General features: G+C 40.8%; 1 protein-coding gene across 1 annotated transcript in view; it reads left to right on the top strand.

The window, feature by feature from the left end:
• dthd1 (death domain containing 1) overlaps positions 1-25146 on the top strand; it is a 35300-nt gene extending 10154 nt beyond the window's left edge. Inside the window, exons 3-11 of the mRNA XM_043693376.1 lie at positions 8125-8458; positions 8559-8738; positions 9801-10042; positions 10239-10409; positions 11687-11976; positions 14701-14945; positions 19301-19352; positions 20822-21120; positions 24118-25146. Of these exons, the coding sequence (XP_043549311.1) occupies positions 8125-8458; positions 8559-8738; positions 9801-10042; positions 10239-10409; positions 11687-11976; positions 14701-14945; positions 19301-19352; positions 20822-21105 (1798 nt within the window). The 3' untranslated portion in view covers positions 21106-21120; positions 24118-25146. The remainder of the gene's footprint in view (positions 1-8124; positions 8459-8558; positions 8739-9800; positions 10043-10238; positions 10410-11686; positions 11977-14700; positions 14946-19300; positions 19353-20821; positions 21121-24117) is intronic.
• Positions 25147-26145: the final 999 nt, after the last annotated feature.

The following is a 26145-nucleotide window of genomic DNA, read 5'->3' as shown; positions in this document are numbered from 1 at the left end:
CAACCCCTGTACTCAATACGCTGATCAATGAAGGAAAGCATATCCTATCTACCTGTGACTCCACTTTCAAGGAGCTATGAACCTGCACTCCAAGGTCTCTTTGTTCAGTAACACTCCCTAGGATCTTACCATTAAGTGTATAAGTCCTGCTAAGATTTGCTTTCCCAAAATGCAGCACCTCGCATTTATCTGAATCAAACTCCATCTGCCACTTCTCAGCCCATTGGCCCATCTGGTCAAGATCCTGTTGTAATCTGAGGTAACCCTCTTTGCTGTCCACTACACCTCCAATTTTGGTGTCATCTGCAAACTTACTAACTGTACCTCTTATGCTCACATCCAAATCATTACATGACAAAAAGTAGTGGACCCAGCACCGATCCTTGTGGCACTCCACTGGTCACAGGCCTCCAGTCTGAAAAACAATCCTCCACCACAACCCTCTGTCTTCTATGCCTGGATGAATGCTCTGAAGCAATAGGCAAAGCTTCCCCAGGCCCTGGACTGGATGTAGTATGTTGGGAAAGTTGGGAAAATCAGGTGGGAGGTATTGAGTGAAGCCCTTCTCAATACCAAGTTGAATAAAACATATTTCCAAAAGCCCTGAGTATCAAGACAAGTTTCTCACTACTGAGTGGCAACAAGCTCTATGAAGAGGGATCCATGTTCATTACTACTTAATGTCCCATTCTCCCACCCACCAGATAGAAACTAGATGTTAAAAATTCCTACAATGGAAGTCAGAGTGGGAACTGGTGACTCCAGCTGGCCACCTGCTCCTCTGGACCTCAGACTGAACACTGGTCACTAGTATCATGCAGGTAGACTTGTGGAGGGTTGTGGTGGAGGTGACTGCACACGTTCCTTATCCATAAACATTTACATCAGACATGCCCCAGCCTCGCTGCATCCTCCTGGCACATCGCCATTCTCTAACAAAGGTTGCTGTAAGGGTCCTCTGAGCGCTGGGGGAAGCAACCGTCTCAAGGATTGGACCAAACTATCAGCTTCTGCCTTGTCTTGCCTTTTTTGCACTTTGTGATCTTATTTAAAACTTACTGGCTCACAGTACTGCTTTGCTTCTGAAATATTGTGAGCAGTTTTGGGCCCTGTATCTCAGGAAGGACGCATGGGTGATGGCGTGGGTCCAGAGGGGATTTACAAGAATTATTCCAGGGATGAAGAACTTTTCATTTGAAGACTAGTTGAGGACTCTGGATCTGTACTCAATGGAGTTCAGAAGAATGACAGGGGAATCTGATTTAAACTTACAGAATAGAATTCTGAGAGGACTGGGTAGAGGGGATCTGGACAAGATGTTTCCACTAGTAGGAGACACTGGGATCCAAGGGTACATCATCAGAATGAAGGGATGACTCTTTAGAACTGGGATGAGGAATTTCTTTAGCCAGGTGAATCTGTGGAACTCAATGCTACTAAAGGTTGTGGAGGCCGAGCCATTGAATGTATTTAAAACAGCTATCAGTGTGTTCTTGCTTAGTCAGGGGATGAAAGGTTATGGGTAGAAGGCAGGAGAATGGGGTTGAGAAACAGATCTGCCATGATCAAATGGCAGAGCTGACTTGATGGGCTGAATGGCCTAATTCTGCTCCTATATCTTATGGTCTTATTAGTCTTTGCCTTTTGCGTAAACACAAAGCCAGTACCTTATCACGGTTGTTATTAGTCATCAGTTAAGAAGGTGGATATGTTTCTCTTTAGTACCTTGCTACATCAATCTTACATTTGGATAATGTGCCATCAGTTTCTGTGACAAACACACTGTATGTGCATCAAACAAAGGGCCTGTCTCAATGTTTAAGAGGAATAATCCTAAGTCAAGCAAAAGGAGACAGGGGTTGTCAAAGCCTGTTTTCTATATTAGTCCAGGCACAGTCAGTCAGCCACTCAGAGCAGTCATAGTTGGGATCCTCTCCTTGCAGGCAGTAAGGAGCTGAATATCAGGCACCCGACCCTGATGGCTCTGCCAGCCCTATTATGGATTGTTGCTTCCTGGATTGAAAGAAAGGAAGGGATTAGGCGAGATGAAAGTGGGTGGGGGGGGGATTTTAATTGTCTAAAAGATCCTACGGTGGACAGATTGCCCAAAGGCCCCCCCGATATCTTCTTCATGATTTGTATGTTGGACTAAGATTGGTAAATATTTGGAGGCACCTTCACCTTATAGGCAGGGATTTTACATTTTTCTTGAATCCGCACAAATGCCATACCAGAGTTAATCTCTTTTTGACTCCTGCAGCACATTTGGGCTCGATGGTGTCATGTACAATTGGCAATATGACTATTTCTGATCACACTCCAGTGTATCTAATGGTCAAGAGTAAAGATACTATGGTAGGTTCAAGGCACTGGTGACTGGGCCCTTTCGTTCTTAAGGATAACAAGTTTACTGAATTCTTTGCTGAATTCAGGGCACTTTTAGATATTAATTCAGACTTGGCCAGTAATCCATCTATTTTCTGGGAAACTGCTAACGCCTATGTTAGGGGGTTAGTTATTTCCTATTCTGCAGAAAGGTGAGCAGCAATGCTTGCTCAAGACACGTCTGAAGGCAGCTGAAAAGACAGACTTTGATAGATCCTCATTGGCTAAACCGCAGAGGATCACAGTGCTTAGGTCCACACTGAACTCTATGCTCACACAGACAGCTAAACAGGAGCTTACATTTGAAAATCAAAGGCTGGTTGAGCATGGGGATAAGCCAGGCAAGTAGTTAGCGTTTCTTGGCAGGAAAAGGAGTGCTCCCCAAGCCATTACCTCAATCTGGGAAGATACTGGAAAACTAACCCATGATTCTAAAAGGATTAATGCAGCATTTCAGAAATTTTACTCTGAACGATACCAATCTAAAAGTCTTGAGGATGGGCGGATTAGGATTGAGTCTTTTTTAAAGAATTTGGACCTCCTAGAAGTGATCCCTGAGCAAGAGTCTCTTCATAATGCTGTGTTGTCAGTGCAAGAGGTGCAGGAGGCTGTGAGGCAACTTCAGAATGGAAAGACGCTTGGTCCTGATGGACCTCCCAGTGAGTTTTATAAGGAATTTATAAATATATTGTCAGTACGGATGCTTAGTATGTTTAACAATTCACATAGTCGTAGCCTCCTCCCGCCATCTTTATGAGAGGCAAACATCTCTCTTATTCTTAAAAAAGGGAAGGTCCCAGAGGACTGTGCTTCCTATAGGCCCATCTCACTCCTGAATGTTGATTTCAAAATCCTATGTAAGACTCTTACACTAAGACTAAAAACTGTATTGCCCTCCAACTTTAAGGAAGATCAGACGGGGTTTGTAAAAGGTTGTAGATCGTTGAATAATGTCAGGAGGTTACTTAATATGATCCAAGTATGTTAACAACGATCGATACAGGAATTAGTGATCTCTTTAGATGCGGAGAAGGCATATGACCAGGTTGAGTGGCCATATCTTTTTTACACTTTAAAGTGTAAAGCTTGGCTGTGGCCTTTATCAGATGGGTAAAGTTTTTATATAGTGACCGTCTTGCCGCGGTCCTCACTAATGGTTTGCGGTCAATCAATTTTAATATTTTTAGGAGCAGTTGACAGGGCCCTCCGTTATCACTGTTGCTTTTCACATTGGTGATTGAACCGCTGGCGGAGGCAGTATGTAGGGATCCCAATATTTTTGCTCCAGAAGTGGGGATAAAGTCACATAAGATTGCATTGTATTCAGATGATGTTCTGGTCGTTTTATCAAACCCAACGGTTTTGGTGCCTCATCTGATACGATGCATTAATTCATTTGGCGGTTTTTTGACTTACAAGATCAACTTTGCCCATGGTTGGTCTCCTGAAAATGCCTGGTCCTGAGGACAAATCTCTATTTCCCTTTAGATAGTTGCAGGAGGGCTTTCTCTATTTAGGTATATTCATTACTTCCATCTTTAATCGGCTATTTAAAACCAATTTTGCCCATTTATTTGACAGAAATAGGGAGGCGCTTCCGATCTCTTCGTTAGGTCAGATAGCAGTCATTAAAATCAACATTCTCCCCTGCCTGCTGTATCCTATATGAATGCTTCCTCTGCTGTTTACTTAGCAAGCATTTGGAGACTGAACTGCCAGTTCATCTGGTATCGCCAACGACCCATTATTAAACTGACTAAACTGCAGCTACCCCACAGACTGGGAGGAGTGGACCTCCCAGATATCAAAAATTATGAATGAAACTCATTGCTATCTTGCATGAATGACTGGGACAAGGGGGACCCTCACTCACTATGGTTGGACATCAAAGCATCTCAGGCAAGATGTCCCCTTACTAGCTTGTTGTTCTTGGACAAAATAAGGACAGTCAAGGAATATTGCCATCGCCCAATAGGTATTAATACTGTTAAAGCATGGAGGGGAATGTGTCAGAGTGAGGGCAATATTGCCAAAACATTTTTTTTTACACCCATAGTTAGTATGTCGGGTTTTCAGCTGGGGGAGATGGATTCAGGGTTTAAATTATGGGCAGCTAGGTGTGCGTCTTGCCTGGGTGACTTATTCGAGGGGGTAATTCTGATGTCTTTTGACCAGTTGGCTCGGAAATACGTGTTGCTCAGTAGGGACCTCTTCTGTTTTTTTCGAATTACGAATTCCACACAAAAAGAGACCACACTTGAAACTGACTCTTATAGATCTGACATGGAGAAGAGGGTGCTGAGTGCTGAGAACACACTTTCTGTCAGCAATGTCTATCATCTATTGGGAGAGGGTCCCTCAGACGAGTCCGAATAGCTCTGTAAGGTATGGGAGAGGGAGCTGGAAGTTGAGATCTCTTCTGAAGTATGGGAGGATATTTATGAAGATACAAAGAAAAGCTTGACTTACAACAGGACCCATGCCTTGCCACTGAAAATTCCCCACAGGGTCCACTTGACTCCAGACCACCTTTCAAAATTTAATGTGGGAGTATCGCCAATGTGTCCGAAATGCAAAATGAGTATGGGCATGCTCACTCATTGTCTCTGGTCCTGCGACAGGCTGCGGGTATACTGGAGCACTGTGTTAGGTAAAATAGAGAGGGTCTTGGGGTCAGAAGTGGAAATGGGCCCGGTACCTCTTTTTCTTGGCCTTGGTAATCCACTTCCATTAGACGCGCACAAATAAACCTTTTCAGTATCCTCACTTTTTGTGCAAGAAAGAGCATTCTGTTAGGGTGAGTGTCTGAAAACCCCTCGGGTCTGTCAGGCTGGTGTAAGCTCATCATGGAACACATCCTTTGGACATTCTTACAAGTATGGTGCACCATAAAACTGAGAATTTTTATAAGATGTGGCAGTCCCTTCTTGGGTACAGATTTCTCTGCCATACTAATAAGGGCCTTTATATAGCCATAACAATTCTGTTTAATGAATCTGGTATCCGGACAGGAGGAACTACAAACACATGAATATGTATGAATTTATGCTCTCGATGGTCAAGGGCTATTACTTTGTTTCTTTGAGTTGTATTATTATTATCACTGTCATGAATTGTTAGTTAGTTGTTAGTTATTAGTCATGATTTATTTATTTATGTAATTAATGGGTTTCTTTTTGTTGTTTCAAATTGTTTTGTTCAGTATTTATTGTAAAATCCAAAAAATGTTCTTTGTTTTCAATTTGAAAAAAAAGACACTCAGCTGATTTCTGGTAAGATTCAGAACTCTATGCCAATTTCAATTCAATTTATGAGTACACTTGGAATTAAATCTTATTTTTTCTTGAATTTGAAAATCTTGAAACTGTGGGATTGTTGTTAAAATCGCATCTGTTCACTAATGTCTTTCAGTGCTGATGTGGAGGTGCCAGTGTTGGGCTGGGATGGGCAAAGTTAAAAATCACACAACTAAAATCAACTAAATCACACAACACCAGCTGTTCCACAGCCAACTGATGAAGGAGCAGCACTCTGAAAGCTAGTGCTTCCAAATAAACCTGTTGGACTATAACCTGGTGTTGTGTGATTTTTAACTTTGTCCTTTAGGAAGGGAAATCTGCACTTGTGGGGTGATCTAGTTTTGACTCCTAACTATCCTCAGAAATAGCCCAGCAGTCTCAGTTCCCCGACCCCATCCACTCCCACCCCACCCCAACCGAGTTGTATCAAACTGCTGCAATATAGTGGATTAAGGATAAAACAGACCACCTAACATCCAACTAGCTCCATAAATGACAAAAACAAGGTCCTCACTTTTACTGGAGTTCTTTTCATTGGAACGTAGCAAAGTGAACAGTGACTTCATTGAAATATACAAGAAAGTCTTCGTATGGTCAATATGGAAAGGATTGTTTCCTCTTGTAGATCAGCCCAGACCTAGGGGAACTGTTCTAAAATTACTCTTTTAGGATAGAGATGAGGAGCAATTGTCTTTTTTTCAAGAGGGTTTGGGACTTTAGAACTCTGCTTCTGAAGGTCATGAAGGTAGGGTCATTGAATATTTTTAAGACAGAAGCAGATAGAATCCTGTTAGGAGGGGGAATTTATCTGGGGGAGATAAGCAAGATCAAAGGACTGAATGGTCTACATCTGTTCTTATCCGGTATATTTGTACGGTCTCACTAATACCTGGTAAGCTGGGAGAATCGCATAGAATAGTCACGCAACAGTCTCATACTAGGAAAATAGTATTCCATTGACAGAACCAATCTACCAGAGGAAGAGTGGATTATAGTTGAAACAGAATGCTCCTGAAAACCCTTAATGTTGGCACCAATTTTACAGCTCCTAACCAAGTGGTGTATTTACAGGCAGAAAGGGTCACATCAAATAGAATGAGTGGCTAGACCACCATTTTCCTGTCTGTCCAAACTGCCCAATAGAATAGTGGATGGGTAAGGCAGGAACCTGCTCATCTTTAGACCCATTGAGACAATTAACAGGCCAACTAGTGGGTAGTTAAGAGTCTCATTAAGAGTCACCTTTGTCACTGTGATCTTGTGGTCGGGGGAGATGGAACAAAAGAAGCTGTTTCACATACTCGAGCTATAGGGCAGGAATGGAGAAAGGAGAACTAGTTTTTGGACTGTTCTGTGCCTCACACTACCACAAACACTAGATAGCACTCACCCAAGATTATATACCTCTACTTCACACCTCCCACACTATCCCAGTCTCCAGGGTCCACCTGCTCATCCCCTTCTCTCCATACCCCAGATTCAGTGTTTTCTTCACATGATTGGTGGAGGTATATCATCTCAACACCAAAACATAATTGCAGGTGTTCCTTAGGATAGTGTCCCTGGTCCAAACCGTTAATGATTTTTCCGCTATCATAAGGTCATTATTCCATAATGTTAAGCACGATTTCTGATTCATGTCTACATTCAGTAAGATTTGGACAATATCCAGGCTTGGCTTGATTAGTAGAAAGTAACATTGTTATCACACAATGACCATCTCCAAGATGAGATAATCTGTCAATCTTTCTTTGATATTCAATGGTAATAGCATTTTTGAAACCTCCACTGTAAACATCTTGCCAGATTGCCAGATACTAAGCTGGACTAACCTAATAAATACTGCCACCATAACAGCAGGTCAGAGGCTGGGAATTCTGTCGCAAGTAAATCACCTCTTGAATCTCCAAAAACTGTTCATCATTTGCGAGAATTGTGATTGAACACTCTGCACTTGTCTGGTAACTGTAGTTCCAAACAACATTTAAGTTGCTCGACACCAAAGCAACCCACTTGTTCGGCATTCAATCCAGGAAGTCACTGGGACAATTTTGACAGCATCTTCCAAATGCCAGACCTATCCCATCTGGAAAGATGGATAATTAACTCAAGTTATAAATAACATTGATCCTTATGGAATACCACTTTCTGTTTTCCTCCAACTTGAATTGCTGTTCAGTATATCTTTTCTCCACTGTCTTTTGGTTTTACCAATTTAATATTCATTCTCCTATGTGTCCCTTAACTTCACAGACTCTATCCTTTGTCATAGTATCCTATTGTATTATATGAATGATCTTTTGAATGTTAGATGAAAGAGAAAATGTGATAGAATTCATATTAAAAATATTTTCAGCTCATAAAATTGTGAAGTTATATCCATCATTTTGGACAACTTACATAGCTGGATAATAAGCTTTCCTTTCTGTTTGTTTTTAAGACTTTTTGCAGAAATGAATGGTAAAGATGATCCTCAAACTGCCTGTTATGTCACAGCACCTTTAATTGTAGTTCAGAAATTGTTATGCAGAATACTCAACAATAGGAGCCCAATGGTTGTAAATGATGGTGAAGAACTGGTTAGTAATGTGATCAGCATTGAGTGTACAGACTCCAAGATAACGATTCCATTTCCTGTCAAAATTGCTATACCATTCAGTGCACGCTACCAGGGCAATTATCGTGAGATTATGGTAAAAGTTTTGGATGCCACTCCATATTCATGTTATATAAGTCCTATTTCCTCAGACAGAATCTACAGTGGACACAATAAGGTTGGTAAATTGCATTCAGTACAAACATTTGCCAAGTATTCAGTAATTTTTCTATCTGACCACTCTCAAAATATCTCTAATCACTCTGTATTTTCTTTAGGGATCGTGTGCAGAGGTTAAGATATATAAACTTGGTATCTTTTCTGTTGTGTCCTGCTTAAGAAAAGAGACGTTTACCGTACCTAGAAAAGGTTTATCCTTAAAATTGAGCATGGATTCAAGAATTACACTGAATTATCTCCCTGGGTCATTCAGTACCCCTGTGTTTGTTCAATCAAAGGTACAGAAGAATTAACAAGTTGGCTTTTCTTCTCTCGCTCCTCTCCCCTTTGTTCAGCTTCTCTCCTAAAGGTAGTGGTATTTTTCTTTTCATCGTATGGGTAGCAATTCAGTGAAGCAAATCACCAGTTCTTCATAGACCCTCTTTGATTTTCATAACAGTGATTTTAATGGAACGATTCTAAGGCAGGTCTATAAAGCTTCAATAATCTGGTTTGTCAGATTGTCATCCAGGTGACAAGGACAAACATCTGCAACCATGAATGATGCTGTTGTACTGCTTCATGGAAACTAGAAGTCTTAATTTCCCTCTCCAACTCAAGGAGTCAATTCCATGCAATTCAGAATGAAAAGTACAAACAAATATAAACGGATTCCTGAAGAAGGGCTTATGCCCGAAATGTCAATTCTCCTGCTACTCGGATGCTGCCTGGCCTGCTGTGTTTTTCCAGCACAACATTTTTCAACTCTATAAACAAATTAAGTCAAAACAGCTTTCAAAGCTAATTGAGGCTAGACAGAATAGGTTACCTTCAATATTGGGCAGTTAAATTATGGCTTAACTTCCACATGCAACAGCCTGGATTCCTTAAACCTTATTTTGTATGAGGTGACCAAATACACTGCAGGCAAAAAAATTTGCAAATTATGCAGAACTTTCATTAATGACGTTGGACCGTAAACTTTAGTGGGATAGAAACCCATGGTCCTCTTCCAGATGTTTGTTTATGTGTTTCCCGTGTTTTTTTGCAAACCACTGCCTATGTTAAGAAGAGAGAAAGGGCAAACTTGTGCAGAAATTACTGGAAAATGTAATTAGTTGAAAACTTGCCATGGATTCGCATATGTGAAAGTGCCTAACTGGTAAATTGGTGGGGAACCGTATCAGTGGAAATCTGGCTTAATGGGGTCTTCTTTCTACAATTTGTTCTGTCTATTTCACACCATGTTAACTAGATCAAATCACTCAGAAATTATTCTTCACTCACACGCCCCTCAGCAAAACAAGGAGTTGAAAATGTGCCAGATTATTTACTTCTAAACTGCCTATTTGTTCTTATAGGTTCAACCAATTGATTCAACACTGTTGTCTGGACTAAAATCAAGACAAGATATATATCATCCTATAATCTCTACAAGTCCCCTTGTTCATATTAAACATCCATCAACTCTACAGTTCCGAAAATCAATTATGGTCACATTGCCCTGTCCACCAAACCCAGACAAGAAGAAATTAGGAGATGAGAAAGACAACGCTCGAGCAGCCACAGCCATGGTGCACAGAAGCAGCAGTCATCGGATTCGGTAAATTGAGAGATTATCTGCAATAGCCTGGTACTAACAGCTGTAAATGCTGTTCACACACTTAATTCCACAGCTGCAAAAGAGACCAAGGAAATAGACAATAAAATTGCTTTTTCACATCTAAATAGCCTTAACAATTGCAAAATAATGTGCATTTTATTCCCTATTTTGTGTATTTAATTTGTTATTTGTCCAGCCATAGATTAATGAGTGCACCTGTAAAAAGGCATGGAGACGCAATCAACGAACCTTTAAAACTGCTGGGATTTAATTCCAAGATTGAGGAATGGTTGATAATGGACAACGTAACCATGAAAGATATGCAAAATGGATTAGTTGCATTTGAAATTGCAGAAAATCTAGACAGGTATGAAATTTATAATTTAATTGTGATCTTAAAATGTACCGATTCTTAAACAAGACAAATAAAAACACCATCTACTAGAAATGAGTAGCAGGTTAATCGAGGAGCAATATTTTGTGTGTCATCTTGAATCAGAGGATTCAGTGAAAATCCCATTTATTTATTTTTCTGGTTCAGATACTGCTTAAAAAAGCATTGCATTTTTTGGTATTTACTGATTTTCTTTTAGCTTTTGCTTCCTTGTGGTTTATCTTTTTAGGGCCAGTTAAGCCCTTCATGAGGGATTTCATTTCTCAAAGGGTCATTAGTCTGTGGAATTCACTACCCTAGAGTGTGGTAGATGCTGGGACACTGAATAAATTTAAGGAGGAGATGGACAGCCTTTGCATTAGTGATGGATGAAAGGGTTATGGAGAGTAGGCAGGAAAGTGGCATTGAAGCCAACTTGAGATCAGCCATGATTGTATTAAATAGCAGAGCAAGCCCGAGGGGCCAAATTGCTTTCTCCTGCTTCTAGTTATTATCATCTTATGTTTAAACTTTTTTTTGGAATCTCCCATAGTTATTTCTTTCTCTACTATGTATTACCATCTGTACCCATGAATTCTCAACTATCTTAAACCAGCATGAAGAAGTTGAAGAGATACCCTGATAAAAACAAAACATTGTTGTTATTAAGAAATCCAGGGTAGTAAGGATAAAAATTATGAGAAGTTGAAATAATCGAGCAAGAAGCTTTTAAATGGTGCTGACCCTGGGTTTTGAAAGGGTGAATGCTGTAGATGACTGACTGAGTGATGAAAAGTGTTCTTTTTTTGAGATCCCAGGAAGGAATGAGTTGTGCGATGAATCATAAGAGCTAGGTAACCAAATGGTCTCTCTTGTTGAAAAGTAACTGACATTTAGCCTTTGTAAGGAAATGACTGACCTGTACCCTCACACATTAATTTTAATAGACCAAAAATACAGGTAGAATCAGGTGATGTATAAAATGTCCACTCTAAGGATAGAACAAGTATGAGCTACAAAGCTTATCCTTAGCCTGTAACTTACCTCAGTCTGATATAGATTGCAGAGCAGTAGGTTCATGCGATGTTTCTTAATATTTCTTGAATGCAGTAGTCTGCTGTGTGAGCCTTTATAACCTCTGTCTGAAAATGATGAAAGCAGCAATAAAATGACATGACATTGCATTAGGGATAAAGCATTTGCTGCTGTAAAAGTAGTAACATTATCCTGTCTTGTAAATTTGAGCTAGTATTTTTTTTTCCCTTAAACAGATTTATAGTCCTTCGTTTATCATCTTCAGTGGATAATAGTTGCTTGATTCCTTTTATACATGAATTGGAAGAGGCAATCCGATTTACCATGGTTAATATTATTATGTACCACAAAAGGGAAAATTCCCATCGCAATGTAGTCCAGATGGTGCCTTCCAGAGATTTACAATGGGAATTGGCTAAATTGCATGAAGAGGGATACAGAGGTCCACCAGAGCCATCTGAAGAGTTCCCAATGAGAGAAGGCGAGCAGATCATACTCAAGTTTAGTGGCAACATTAAATCATTAGGTATGTTACCAGGAATTTGATTTTCATGTTTACATTTTATCCCCCGAATCCATTATCACATGCTGGAAATAGTTTCAAAGATATGGCCAGCCCTTTAATTCTTTCCCCCATTCTCGGTTTGTAATACCAGGCAGTGCTGCACACATGCTGTTTCACGTTCACTCTGCCTTTGTCTTTCGAAGATAATTCCATATTTCTTCAGACAGTCAGGGTCTGATAGGATCGAATGAGGAAGTGTTGCATAATGTTTTCTGTTTTTCTTCTCTGTTGCACTTGGATACAGATCACCAGCTGCAAGGTCCCCTTCAAACCATTTGTCACCCTGACTTTGGAAATAAATTGCCATGACTCCACTGTCGCTGGATCAAAATCCTGCAACTCCCTCCCTAACAGCATTGTGCATGTACCTACAACAAATGGTCTGCAGTGGTTCCAGAAAGCAGCTCACTTCCAACTTCACCAGGGCAATCAGGGAGAAACAATAAATGCTTGTTCAGTCAGTAAAGTCCAAATCCTTTAATGAAATTTTTAAAATACAGTACCCAAACGATCTTATTGTATTGGGTGTAATGCAACAAAGATACTTACATCTCCATCATTTGAATACACCTTCTTGTCAATTGCCAAGGCAGCTTGGGGAGATCAACTCAAATTCTGTTTTGGATATTAGGTGGGTAATTGACAGGTTAGTTACATAAGTTGGTCTTGCACTCAGAAGAGTTGAGAAGAATGAGACATATAAAGATTCTTAGTGGACTTGAAAGAGTAAATGTTGAGAGGTTGATTCCTTTAGTGGCACAGACCACATCCAGAGGAAAGAATCACTGAATAAAGGAGTACACATTTAAAACAGAGATGAGGAGGAAGTGCTTCTCATATGATAGTGAATCTGTGGAATTCTTTATTGCAGACGGTTGTCAAGGCTGGGTCATTAAGTATGTTCAAGACTGTGATAGATATTTTTGATCAGCGAGTGAATCAGAAGTTATGGGGAAAAGGCAGGAAAGTGGAGCTGAGGATTATCCAATTGGCTATAATTTCACTGAATGGCAGAGTAGATTTGATAGGCTGAATTGTCTACATCTGCTCCTACGTCTTATGGTCTTGTGTGAGTATAGCGGAAAAACCCCTCCGTAGGAATAGTTATGGTCGATACTGCAGCTTTTGGGACCAGTGAAAGAGCATATCAATAACTCTCCTGGCAGCAGTGGGCGAAACTGTCTCCAAACTGCTGTTGGACTTCTGACTGATTGAGGAGCCAATCCAAAAGTAGGAATGTCCTGGCAATGTCATTAACTTCCTCTCAGTTGGTAGCTTAGACACCCCAGTTTTTATCTGTCATTGCTCAAACAGAAAAAAAATCTTCTCCTACTACAATCTATGTTGGAGCTGATCCCACCATGTTGTTAAAGAGAGAGTTCCAGGATTTTGATCCAACGAGGATAAACAGTTGACAATCGATTTTTGAGGATAATTTAGAGGGAAGCATGCAAGCTTTTCCATTGCTTACTGCTTCCATGAGGTAGAGTCTGTGAGCCTGGGAGAGCCAAAGGAGCCTGAGCATGGTTTCTCTGTGCACCTTGCAGAGGATTCACACTGTAACCATGTTGTGGTGGTGGTGGTGATTAAATAGATGAGGCTGGATATGGGTACCAATCTGCTTTGTTTTGATTGCAGAGCTTCTTGCATGATGCTGGAACTGTAGCCATGCAGGCAAATGAAATACATTCCACTGCACCCCCGTGGGCATTGCAGATAGTAGGCAGGTTTTGATTAGATTAGATTCCCTACAGTATGAAAACAGGCCCTTTGGCCCAACAAGTCCACACCGACCCTCTGAAGAGTAACCCACCCAGACTCATTCTCCTACCCGACATGTATCCCTGACTAATGCACCTAACACGACGGGCAATTTAGCCTGGCCACTTCACCTGACCTGCATATCTTTGGATTGTGGGAGGAAACCAGAGCACCCGGAGGAAACCCACGCAGACATGGGGAGAATATACAAACTCAAACAAACAGTCGCCCGAGGCAGGAATCGAACCTGGGTCCCTGGCACTGTGAAGCAGTAGTGCTAACAACTGAGCCACCATGCGGTATTAAATTAATGACCCACAGGATGTTGCCGGTAGGGAATTTGACAATTGCATTGACATTGATTATACAGTGGAAGTCATTGACTAGAACTTATCAGTACAACCATTTATGTCCACTTATCAGCTCAGGTCTGAACGTCTCCCACATTTTGCGGCATTTTGGGATGAATTGCTTCAGCATCAAAGCACCTGCAAATGGAGTTCAACACTGTGCAACAATCAGTGAACGCTTCCCTTCTGACCTTAGGATGGAGGAAAGGTCACTGCTGGAACAGTGAAAGTTGTTGAGCCAAAGAAACTGCCTTGAGGAACTCCTGCAGAAATGTCCTGAAACAGAAATGGTTGGTCTACACCAACTACAATCATCCTCCTGAGTAGTGTAGCTGTGTCCTCTGTCTTCCCATTGGCTTCAGTTTTGCTTGGGGTCTTTGATACCACACTCGATCAAATGTGTCCTGGATGTCAAGAAGAATCACTGTCACCTTACCTCTAGAGTTCAGTTGTATGGCCTCATACACATATGTCAAGGCCTGAGTCGTCCTGGAGGAATCTAAACTGAGCATTGATGAGATCACTACCAATCAAAAAAACACATATAACTGTTTTTTTTTCTACCTTAATTTAGGTAATGACCAAGATATGACACAAGGCTATCCATTAATATTCCACTCCCAGCGGAAATCCAGGCTGGAACTTGATCTGACTGTAGTGGATGAGTTTGGCAATTACTGCTCTCCTCACTACAAGGGGATGACAATATTTTACAAGGTAACTAAAGAAGATCTAGCCCAACAATTGGACGGGGACTACCACATGGTGAATCAGCAGCACTACAATCCTGTATGCAAACTGGCATTAACATTGCCAAAGGTAAGGCACAAAAACTGAAGCATATGTTAATTGAACTGATTAATATTGGAGGAATCAGTGATCATTTTAGCTGTTGATAAAGTAAAAAATGTTTTCACCAAAGCCAGCTAGGCAGATGGGAAAATTACCATTATTTGTAATTATGTCATAATAAGGAACTTGGCAAATTTTAACTATTCCTTTGTTCATCATTTTTTCCCATCTCCTTTATTATTTTGTTCCTTTTTTTTCTACAATTTAGTTCTTCTTTCTGAACATTATGCTTAAAGAAGCTGCATGCACAGTACTATCCATCACTTATGTCTTGGCAAATATTGTTTTTGCAAGTACATTTCAAAAACTCTTGCTTTGGACAGTGTTCATGTTTCCATATTATCATGGAGTCATCGAGTCATACAGTACGGAAACAAACCCTTCAATCCAATTTGTCTGCGCTGACCAGACATCCCCAACTGACCTAGTCCCATTTGCCAGCATTTGGCCCATATCCCCCCATACCCTTCCTATTCATTTACCAATCCAGATGCCTTTTTAAATGTTGTAATTGTACCAGCCTCCATCACTTTCTCTGGCAGCTCATTCCAGACACGCACCACCGTCTGCATGAAAAACCTATCCCTCAGGTCCTTCTTAAATATTTCCCCTCTCACCTTTAAACCTGTGGCCTCTAGTTTGGGACTCCCTACCGTAGGAAAAAGACCTGGATTGTTCACCCCATCCATATACCTCATGATTTTATAAATTTCTGTAAGGTCACCCCTCAGACTCTGATGCTTTAGGGTAAAAATCCCCAGCCTATTCCGCCTTTCCTTAATTCAGACCCTCCAGTCCCAGCAATACCTTTGTAAATCTTGTCTGAACCCTTTCAAGTTTCATAACATCCTTCCTATAGAAGGGTGACTAGATTTGTACACAGTATTCTAAGAGTGGCCCAACCAATGTCCTGTACAGCCACAACATGATGTCTCAACTTCTATACTCAATGAACTGACCAATAAAGGCAAGTATGCCAAACCACATAGGAAAATTATTCTAGAAAAATACATTTTGATTTTCATTCATCAGTGTTTGCTAGTATTCTGCAAAAGGATCAGAAATTTTCAGGTTTGATCTAAGTGCTGGGCTATATTAATTGATGCCAGTTATGAGAGCAGAGGCTTGCTACAACCCAAAGGAAGATAACTGCAAGGTTTCTATTTCTGATTGAGTGAGATAGGTAATTACAAATCACAAGCAGAATTAGGCTTTGTGGCTTCTCCAACCTGTTTCACCATTCAGTCAAACCATGACTGATCTGTTTGTGTCTTAAATTCCAGATTCCCATCTACTCCCAATAATATTTGATTCCCAGGTCAAACAAAAATCAACCTTCCCCTGGCTTAAAAGTATTCATTGACCCATTTCCACTGCCTTCTGAAACAAGTAGTTCCAAAGTCACACAATACTCTGCACAAAGGAATTTTCCTCATTTCTGACCTAAAAGCGTGACTTCTAATTTTAAAACACGCCCCCTGGTTTGGACTCATCCACAACGGGATATATCATTCTGACTTGCATTTTTGTTAAGACCATTCGGGATCATACACACTTCAATCAAATCATTCTGTAGTCTTCTAAACTCCATTGGAAACAAGCCCAGTCTGTCTGACCTTTCCTCATCAGGTCATTTGCTCATTTCAATTATTAATTTGCCAAACCTCCTCTGAGCTGCTTCCACTGCACTTATATCCTTCTGTAAATAAGGAGACCAAAACTGTACGCAGTATTCGAGAGGTGATCTCAGCAATGATCTGTGTCAATGAGGCATAACATTCTTACTTTTATGTTGAAGTCCTCTTATAATTAAGAATAGCATTCCATTAGCTGTATTAATTACTTGTACCTGCACAGTAATTTTTTTTGTGGACTTATAGATGGGAACACCTAGGTCCCTCTGTAATCAGGAATGTTGCAGTTTGATTTAAGTAGTGTACGGGAATGGAGTGTCAGGAGTAGGCCATCCCTTTTATCAAGCCTGCCCCATCACTCAAGATTATGGCTGATCATTTTCTCCATGGTGTTTTCCCATATCTCCATATCTCTTTTATATTCAACATGATCTCCATATCTCCACAACCCTATCGATTTCTGACTTGAACCTGCTCAATGATCCACTTTCCACAGCTTTGTTGGGAAAGAGAATTCCAAAGATCCATTACCCTCTCTGATGAAATTCCTCCTCAATTCAATTTATCCTGAGATTATGCCCCCTGGTTCTAGAGTCACCAACCAGGAGAAACATCAGATCTATATCCCCCCTGTCAATTCCTGGAAAGTTTTGTAAAATTTAAATGAGATCTCCTCTCATTCTTTGAAATTCAAGAGCATACAGGCTCAGTTTTCCTCAATCTCTCCTTGTAAAACAATCCTGTCATCCCAGGGATTAATCTGGTGAACCTCAGTTGTACTTTCTCTATGGCAAGCATATTCTTCCTTAGATAAGGAGACCAAAACTGTACACAATACTCTTGGTGAAGTCTCACCAAAGCTCTATACAACTGAAATAAGACAAATTTACTTGTATACTCAAATATCCTTTGATAAATGGGGCTGCATGGTCGGTACGATACCACCCTTGGACAACTGTCTCTGTGGAGTTTGCACTTTCTCCCCATGTCTGTATGGATTTCCCTAGGTTTAGCCTACTATGCCCAGGTGTTTGAAGTGCTCATCCAGATACTTCTTAAATGTTGTGAGAGTATCTGCATCCACCACCCTCTCATGCAGCACATTCCATTTGTCTACCATCCTTTGGGTGACTTTTGTTTTCTCTCAGATCTCCTTTAAACCACTTGCTTCTCACTTTAAACTTGTGTTTAAGATCACAGGGTATGTCTGTCATGCAGAAAGACATTCTCATGATCTATTTTGAGTATACTTATTATACTTTTGTATACCTCAAACTGAACCTCTCAGCCTACTTAATACTAAAGAAAACAAACCCAGCCTACCCAGCTCCTTCTCATAATTAAGACTTTTTTAAACCTCAGGCAACATTCATCTCCATCTAGATTGTAGATAGATTTTATATTTTCCCTAGTATGAATATTATGCAAACAGGTCTGTATTTGTTACTGTCCCTCTTTATCTGTTCTTAAATAGTGGGGTTATATAATATTCAACCATTAGGAACTTTTCCAGAATCTTTAAAATAATGAAAGATCGTTACCAATGCATCCACCATGTCTATTGCTACTTCCTTCGACAGTCTTCAATAAAGCTTATCTGGTCCAGAAGGTTTTTATCAACCCACAATGCAGCTGATGTTTCAAGAACTACCTCTTTACTAATACTAATCTTTTTATTGCTTTAAATACACAAGTTTCTTAGTCACTCAGTGTTTCTGGGAAACATTCTGTGTCTTCTTATGTAAAGCTGGTTGCAAAGTAAATACTTCATTTCTCTGCCATTCCTATGGTTCCTCATTGTAAATTATCATGTGCCAACCAGTTATGGGTCTACATTTGATCTTGTTAATCTTTTCTCCTTTTTGTATAATCAGTAGAAACTTTGTCAGTCTATCTCAATGTACTTTGCTAGCTTGCAGTCAGTTTCTCTTTGTCCTTTCTTTACTGGTTTCTTGACTCTCCTTTGCTGGTTTATAAATGCTCCTAATCCTCTGATTTGCCAATATTTTTGGTGTTCTTATCAACCACTTCTTGTTATCTACTGTAAACTTTTTTATGCTTTCTGCCAAAGTGAACAATCCGTACCATACACCATCTGCCAACTCACTCACTCTAAGTATATGCATCCACAACATCCTTACGCCTTCTTCACAACATAGTTTTACACCTATCATTCTGGAAAATATCCGCTGGCAAAGGTACTAATAGTGCAGGAGCGGTTCAAATTTAGTTACTCCCGAGATGTGTGTGTAAGGCTAACGAGGCCACCATTTATTGCTCCTCTCCAGTTCCCCTTGAGAAGATAGTGATGAGCTGGCTTCTATTTGAAATTCTAATGGAGGGAACCATTCAAAACTATATCCTTCTTGACTTCTTCCAAATATCTCAAACAAGAACACATGTAACGAAAGATATCAAAAATAAGAAGAGAAAGAAAAGAAGAAAAAAGAAACGAAAGAAAAGAAACAGTTTACATTAAAATAACGTCTCTTGAGGCCTCAAGTGACTCCAAAGCATTCCCACTAGATACGTTATTTTTGAAGCTCTGTAACCATTGTAACACTGGAGATGCAGCATTCACAACAGGAAAATTGCTTTACAAAGTTATTTCTGTGCCAATTTCATTTTACTCACTGTTTTGTCATCTGTTCTGGTTTTTTTTTGCATTATGTTCTGTTTTTATTGTAGAGAGAAAAACGTCTTAATCATTCCACAAGTGTGAACCAAATTTCTCCACCAGGTAAGGAAAAGAATGGAATTCTTGGCTGGAGATGTCCTCAGAGCTAGCTCCCATTTGGTTGGTACTATAGGAGCAGCTCTAAGGCCAATGTAACAACAGTCCATGTGTCTGAGGACAGTAAATGTTCAGCACTTGGTTTCAACGTCCCGTTGCATCCAAATAAAGGTAGAGAATTGTGTTTCTGTCAATTATTAATAAGCATTTCAAGATAAAACATTTCTATAAAATATATTAGGATGGAAGGTCTGTGGTGGTAATCCAGATGCTTTTTTTCTCCCCGTTGAACAATTTAAATCACTCCATACATTTTTAAGACCATTGCCAGAATTCTTGTTTTTTTTGTTCTCATCATGTCATTTTCCCAAAAAAACTCGTTCCATAGTCCTCTAATATGAAATATATTTTAATTTCTGAAACTAATTGATGAAGGTCACATCACCAATGTTTAACTCAACCATAGAGCTGGTCTTTCATTACAGAGAGATGACTGCTGGTGGTTTAACCTAAGGGTCAGCACACCTCAGACAAGGTTTGAGAAGGTGGGACCTCAGCTGGTGTGAAAGTTCAAGCTACATTGGTGGCATCACTCTGCTTAGTGGGCCCATTGTACTAATGTATTTGTACAGTAATGTAGTGTCAATGCTTCTGGATTGAATAGAGTCATAGAGGTGTACGGAAACAGACCCTTCGATCCAAATTGTCCATGCCGACCAGATATCCTAACTGAATCGAGTCCCATTTGCCAGCACTTGGCCCATATCCCTCTAAACCCTTCCAATTCATATACTCATCGAAATGCCTTTTAAATGTTGCAATTGTACCAGCCTCCATCACTTCCTCTGGCAGCTCATTCCATACACGTACCACCCTCTACGTGAAAAAGTTGCCCCCTTAGGTCTCTTTTATATCTTTCTCCTCTCACCTTAAACCTATGCCCTCAAGTTCTGGATTCCCCCACCTCAGGGATAAAACCTTATCTATTTATCCTATCCATGCCTCTCATGATTTTATACATCTCTATGAGGTCACCCCTCAGCCTCCGACGCTCCACGGAAAATAGCCCTAGCCTATTCAACCTCTCCCTATAGCTCAAATCCTCCAACCCTGGCAACATCCTTGTAAATCTTTCCTGAACCCTTTCAAGTTTCACAACATCCTTCCGATAGGAGGAAGACTAGAATTGCATGCAAAATTCCAAAAGTGGCCTAACCAATGTCCTATACAGCTGCATTCCAGGTATAATTGTAGTTTAAAAACTTCATTTAACTTAAAAACTGCTTAAAATAGTTTAAAAACTTCAATCACATCTTCCTCTTAACCTTTGAATTGGGCATATCAAACCATTAGTTGTCAAAAAAACAGTGAAGGACTACAATGTTGTCCATTCCAGCAAACAGCCTCATCCCACAAACCAACAATAAAAACAAAACACTGATGATTAATTGGTGCCTGAACTCTTTAACCTACAGAATCCACATCTGGGAATGTGCTTTACTGGCTGGCGTCAGAGCTTTCTGAAGAAGATGCCATGATGCTTGTGACCTCCCTACGAATGCGGCGCAGCGCCATTCAACTTGTCAAGTTGAACAATCCGGATGATTTAACAGATCAGATTTTCAAAATGCTCAACATGTGGAAAAAGCTTCTGCCAACATCCATAAATAAAGTAGAGATCCTTTCCCGGCATTTGAAAAGGTGTGGCAGGGAAGATTTGGCTGAAGAGTTATGGTCCAAACAGGATTCTGAGGAGTAATGAAAGCATTATAAGGTATACCTTTCCGTTGTACCCTCCCAATATGAAATCATGGCTGTCAGGGCCACAGATAAGTAACAATGTGCCTCCACACCCCCATTATTCCCTCTCTGTTAAAACAAATGGATGGGAAATGCTGGAAGGATGGTCCTGATGATCAGAAGGCTAGAACCAGGGGTCACAAATCATTAGAAATATCCCTCCTATATTCACCCTATCTAGTCCTGTCAGAATTGTATAGGTTTTTATGAGATTTTCCCTCTTTCTTTGAAACTGCAGTAAATATGATCATAATGGATCCAATCCCTTTGCATACATTAATGTTGCCAACCCATGAATCGGTCTGTGAGTGGACCTATTCACAGCATCCTTGCCTTACCTTGCCTTTTCACACTTTCCCCCTCAGCCAGCGTTACCAGTCTGCCAGTACCCTGCCTATTTGGCACAGAATGAAAGCCAGGAAATTTGTCGTTTTTGTTAGCAGTCTTCTGTCAAGTCAAGGGAGGTGGCTTTGCTCAGAGGGACCCAGCAATATCAGTCAAAGACAGCCTCTGATACCAGTCCAGGGGCTGGAAAGGAGGGCGGTCTACACTCAAGAGCACCCTGTCTTCAAGGGCGTGGGCAGTGTATGACCACACTTAGCATGGCTCCTCATTTGCCAGGAGTTATTAGGGAAAGGTGGGCATGTGTCGGTCCACATGGAGATCTTGGAGGTGGGAGGCCTGTGGGGTACAGGAAAAGGGCTACCATAAAGTCAAATTGGATGCCCGTGGTTCACTGACATAGAGTTGGAATCTGCAAGCAACTGGCTGAGGAGCACACACTATTGCTTACCAGGGTGGATGGCTGGCCACTTTTGGAGTCTCCTAAGTTGTGACTTCTGAGGGGCCTTCTTGTGGTTCCTCGACATCTTGGAGCCTCCTGACACTGCTCTGTCACTTTTGAGGAAGGGGCGCTTAGAGTGCTCCCTGAGTTCCCAATTCCCCTCATTATCATTCCTTCAATCCTGTGGACCAAAAGCTGCATAGAGTGAGTGCACGTATTCAGTAGACCCTCTTGGTGCTGAGGTAAAATCAATGACTGCAGATGCTGGAAACTAGATTTTGGATTAGTGGTGCTGGAAGAGCACAGCAGTTCAGGCAGCATCTGAGGAGCTGGACCTGGCTCTCCCAGGCAGCTGCCAACCTGTCCATGGATGCAGAATGAAGGTCACATGACTCACTACACTGCTGCACTTCTGGGTAATTGCCGTCCAATGCGTTTCTGCTGCTCCAGTTTGCGTGCCTGCGCGTGTGTGAATGAAACACTTGCAAGAGAAGACTGGAACCACTCCTGTGACTCCCTCTCCCATCTACAGAATAAGTCACACTCTTCATTCCACCGTAATCTTCACATTAACACACTGTCAGTGTCAATCTCAGTGGTCATACTGACACTGATAGTCTTCCCATGCAAGAGTCAGGATTTTCTCCTCATGTTGGGTGAGGGGTTTGATGTCACCCATCCACCCATGCAGGCTCTTTCCACCCTGTTATGGCTGGCTTGGTATGAGAGAAAGGAAGGAATTGAGTGAGATGAAAGTGGCTGACATAGCCGTTAGTCCTGACATAGATGATGGAAAGGTGACGAGGCATCCTGAGATACTGGGAGGCAGCACCAAGACCTTTCACATTTTGTTATGTAGGAGGAGGTGGGAGGAATGTGAGCAAGCAGGCAATAGTGAGAGAGGTAGAGCATGGTGTGAGGTAGATGCAGCAGTAGAGATGGAGTGAAGGTGAGGAAGCAGAGAGAAGAGTATGCTCAGAGGACATTCCTCCACACAGTGAAGGGGCCACTGACCCTGATGGCAGCCTGCAGTTAGGCTCCACGGCCTGGTATCATGGCCTCCTGCAGTGGTCTTCCAGGAAGAGGACCCTCTCGACCAGGCCCACCAGGTGCCTATCAGCGAATCATAATGCCATCTCCCCTTCTCTGACATCTTTTAAAATCATCTTTGACTGATTGAGGCAACTTCAGAATTCCAGTGCTTGTCTGGGTGGGGAGTTAACTTTTTTAAAAGGCAGGGCTACAAGGAATGCTGGTCTTTCATGAGATCTGCTGAGGGCAAATTGTTCCAGGAATTGTCCATGATAAGATGGAGCCATGGGTGGGATAAGCCCATCTAGGTTTGGGATTGTTTGGTCTCCCATGAATATGTTTCACGATTCCATGATCTTCTTCTGATCTGTAATTACAGCTAGATCTTTACACACATTCTCTTCTTATGCAGTTCCCATTTCTTCCAGGTTTCTCTACCTCCTCAAGTGGCTTTAGCACCAAGATTGCATAATCATCACGTATGCATTTAATGTTAACTCCATTGCACTTAGAAAGATGAAATGTAATGTACCACATTCTTGCACTTCCTCAGTGATGATCATGCATTGATAAGTGAGTTTGGTGAGAAAACTCACAAGGCCTCATGTCAGAATTCCCTCCAAAAATACACGACACAACTCTGACTTAGCCAAAAACAAATGTAATGTTCAGCCCATTGTTCTAGAAATGTTCCTTTTATGTTTCTACCACAGTGCACCATAGGGCACACTCAATGGATGCGCTTGATGTGTCAGTTCAGAATAATAACAGTGTATCTGTTGAACGTTTGAAGTGAAAGTAGAAAATGCAGAGTAGTTCTGACAGGATCTCTACAGAGAGAAACAAAATTATCAATCTGCACTCTGCCAGAGATTTGCAGAGAGATTGGAGGCTACCACAGGGTAGCCAGGAAAATAGACAGGACTCACATGAGGACATCTGCACAGCACATTAATGCACTGAGGATGCTTGCCAGCGATGGGTCAAGAAGCGGATTAACTATGACCAGTGTGAAGGCAGACCACCCTTTAAGGTCTTCCATTTTGCCACCATGTTTTGCCACCCCTGCCCTTGCCATGTACAGACACCATCTGCTCAATCAGATCATTGAACTAAAATGTAAATCTTTTTCCTGTCTCCATTTTTTTAATCCAGGTTCCAGAGGTTTATTTCAGGAAAATGCATAATAATTGACAGACTGCCCTTTTACAAAGATAAAGAAAAAAATCACAGAATATTGTTGAAATTTTGTTTCAACAAGATATTTCTCAATGATGCATCAACAAATACAAACACTTTTTTATGATGGGACCAGGAGAGTGCCAGTTGATCAAATATTCCGGTTGGTCAAGAGGTCCACAGAATCAATGTAAGAACACATACTAAGTAATAGAAATGTAACACAGTTGGCATACACATTACAGTATAAATAAGTTAAATAATGATGCAACTTTAATAAAATTTACTGGCTGAGAGCCTTCTCACTCACACCCTCAACTGATTACTTGGACATCGCAGAGACCGTGATATTAGAAGAAACTTCCGGTATTTCAGGCATATAATTTTTGCCGGTTTATCAAGAGCTCCGGTTCATAAAGTGCTGGTTAAAACGAAGTAAGTTATGTTGTTTATGTCTCACATGAGTTCTAGAATTCCCATTACCTGATATGTATTTTCTGTTTAATGTGTTAATCTGTATCACTTTATATTGCTTGAAAATACAGTTTTGTTCCTCCCTTAATATTAAAGTTGCTTTTATTTATTTTTTCACTGAGGGGAGGGCACTTTGCATCTTAGCTTGCTTGTGCTATAAGTTTTGAACAAACTGCTTCAGACACAATAAGAAGGGGAGACCCATAGCACTCTAATGAGAATGTAGCACAATGTCCAGAACCAACAAATGAGGACTATACTTAAAAGCATGCCATGTGGTAGGTTACTTACACCTGGTAGAAGGAAATTGAGGCAATATTTAATAAAATCTTAAGGACACTCTCTCTGAATACAATTTTTCATAAATGCAAACGTCTTGTCAATAGTCAGGCAATAAGCCTGTAATTTTCTTCTAACGCACCACTGGCATGCAGATGAGGTAGAAACTCCAAAAACACAAGCAATTTGAGATGGTTTTAACCCCAGAATGGGAACAATACACTCAACACACTAAGAGCTCGAAGAGAAAGTGAGCACTGCAGATGCTGGAGATCAGAATCGAGAGAGTGGTGCTGGAAAAACACAGCAGATCAGGCAGCATCCGAGGAGCAGGAGAATCGATGTTTCGGGCGAAAGCCTTTCATCAGGAATGAATGAAGAGCTCTGTCAATTATAAAAAATATGATCAAAATTAACATCTTTGTATATTTTTGTTTTCTTTGTTTGCATTTCTGCCATCGTTTGTTTTGTTTGAACTTAGGTCTTCCTCTCCCAGCGCGGGCAATACTTTGCACAAACAAAGCAACAACATCGTTTCAAACACTTAGCATTTTTTTGAAAATTGCATTAGTTTTGTTTTGAATTCTAGGTTTGGGATTGTTTGGTCTCCCATGAACATGTTTCATGATTCCATGATCTTCTTCTGATCTTTATTTACAGCTAGATCTTTACACACATTCTCTTCTCATGCAGTTCCCATTTCTTCCAGATTTCTCTACCTCCTCAAGCGGCTTTAGCACCAAGATTGCATAACCATCACGTATGCATTTAATGTTAACTCCACTGCACTTAGAAAGATGAAGTGTAACATACCACATGTTTGCACTTCCTCAGTGATGATCATGCATTGATAAGAAACCATGCTCAGGATCAGTTCTTCAGGTACTAATTGGTCACACAGCAGTGAGGGGTTTCTCAAGAAGCAACAGAAGACAGCCCCTCAAGGTAATACCTTTCAAATTTCCATTGTGTCAAATCCATCTGGGTACAGACATTTAAGATCATTGACAAGTCAATGTCATCATTTTGTGTCCTGTTCCACCAAAATGGGTATGGGTTGAATCTTGTGAATTGTTACTATACCATGATCTATATATTAATGGTGGTCCTGCTACTTCTGGACTACTGGTATCTACCAAACAGAAGATTTTTGGAATCCACAATGAGCTTGCACATTGACACTGCAGTTTAATAATGTTCATGCATGAAATTGGTGATCCATTCTATGTCGCGAGATTGTCTTTTGTAATC

The sequence above is a fragment of the Chiloscyllium plagiosum genome, chromosome 1, assembly GCF_004010195.1.
Source record: "Chiloscyllium plagiosum isolate BGI_BamShark_2017 chromosome 1, ASM401019v2, whole genome shotgun sequence".
In the NCBI taxonomy this organism is placed as follows: Eukaryota; Metazoa; Chordata; class Chondrichthyes; order Orectolobiformes; family Hemiscylliidae; genus Chiloscyllium; species Chiloscyllium plagiosum.
Note: the sequence above shows the minus strand (reverse complement) of the source record. Positions and strands in the feature narration are given on the sequence as shown.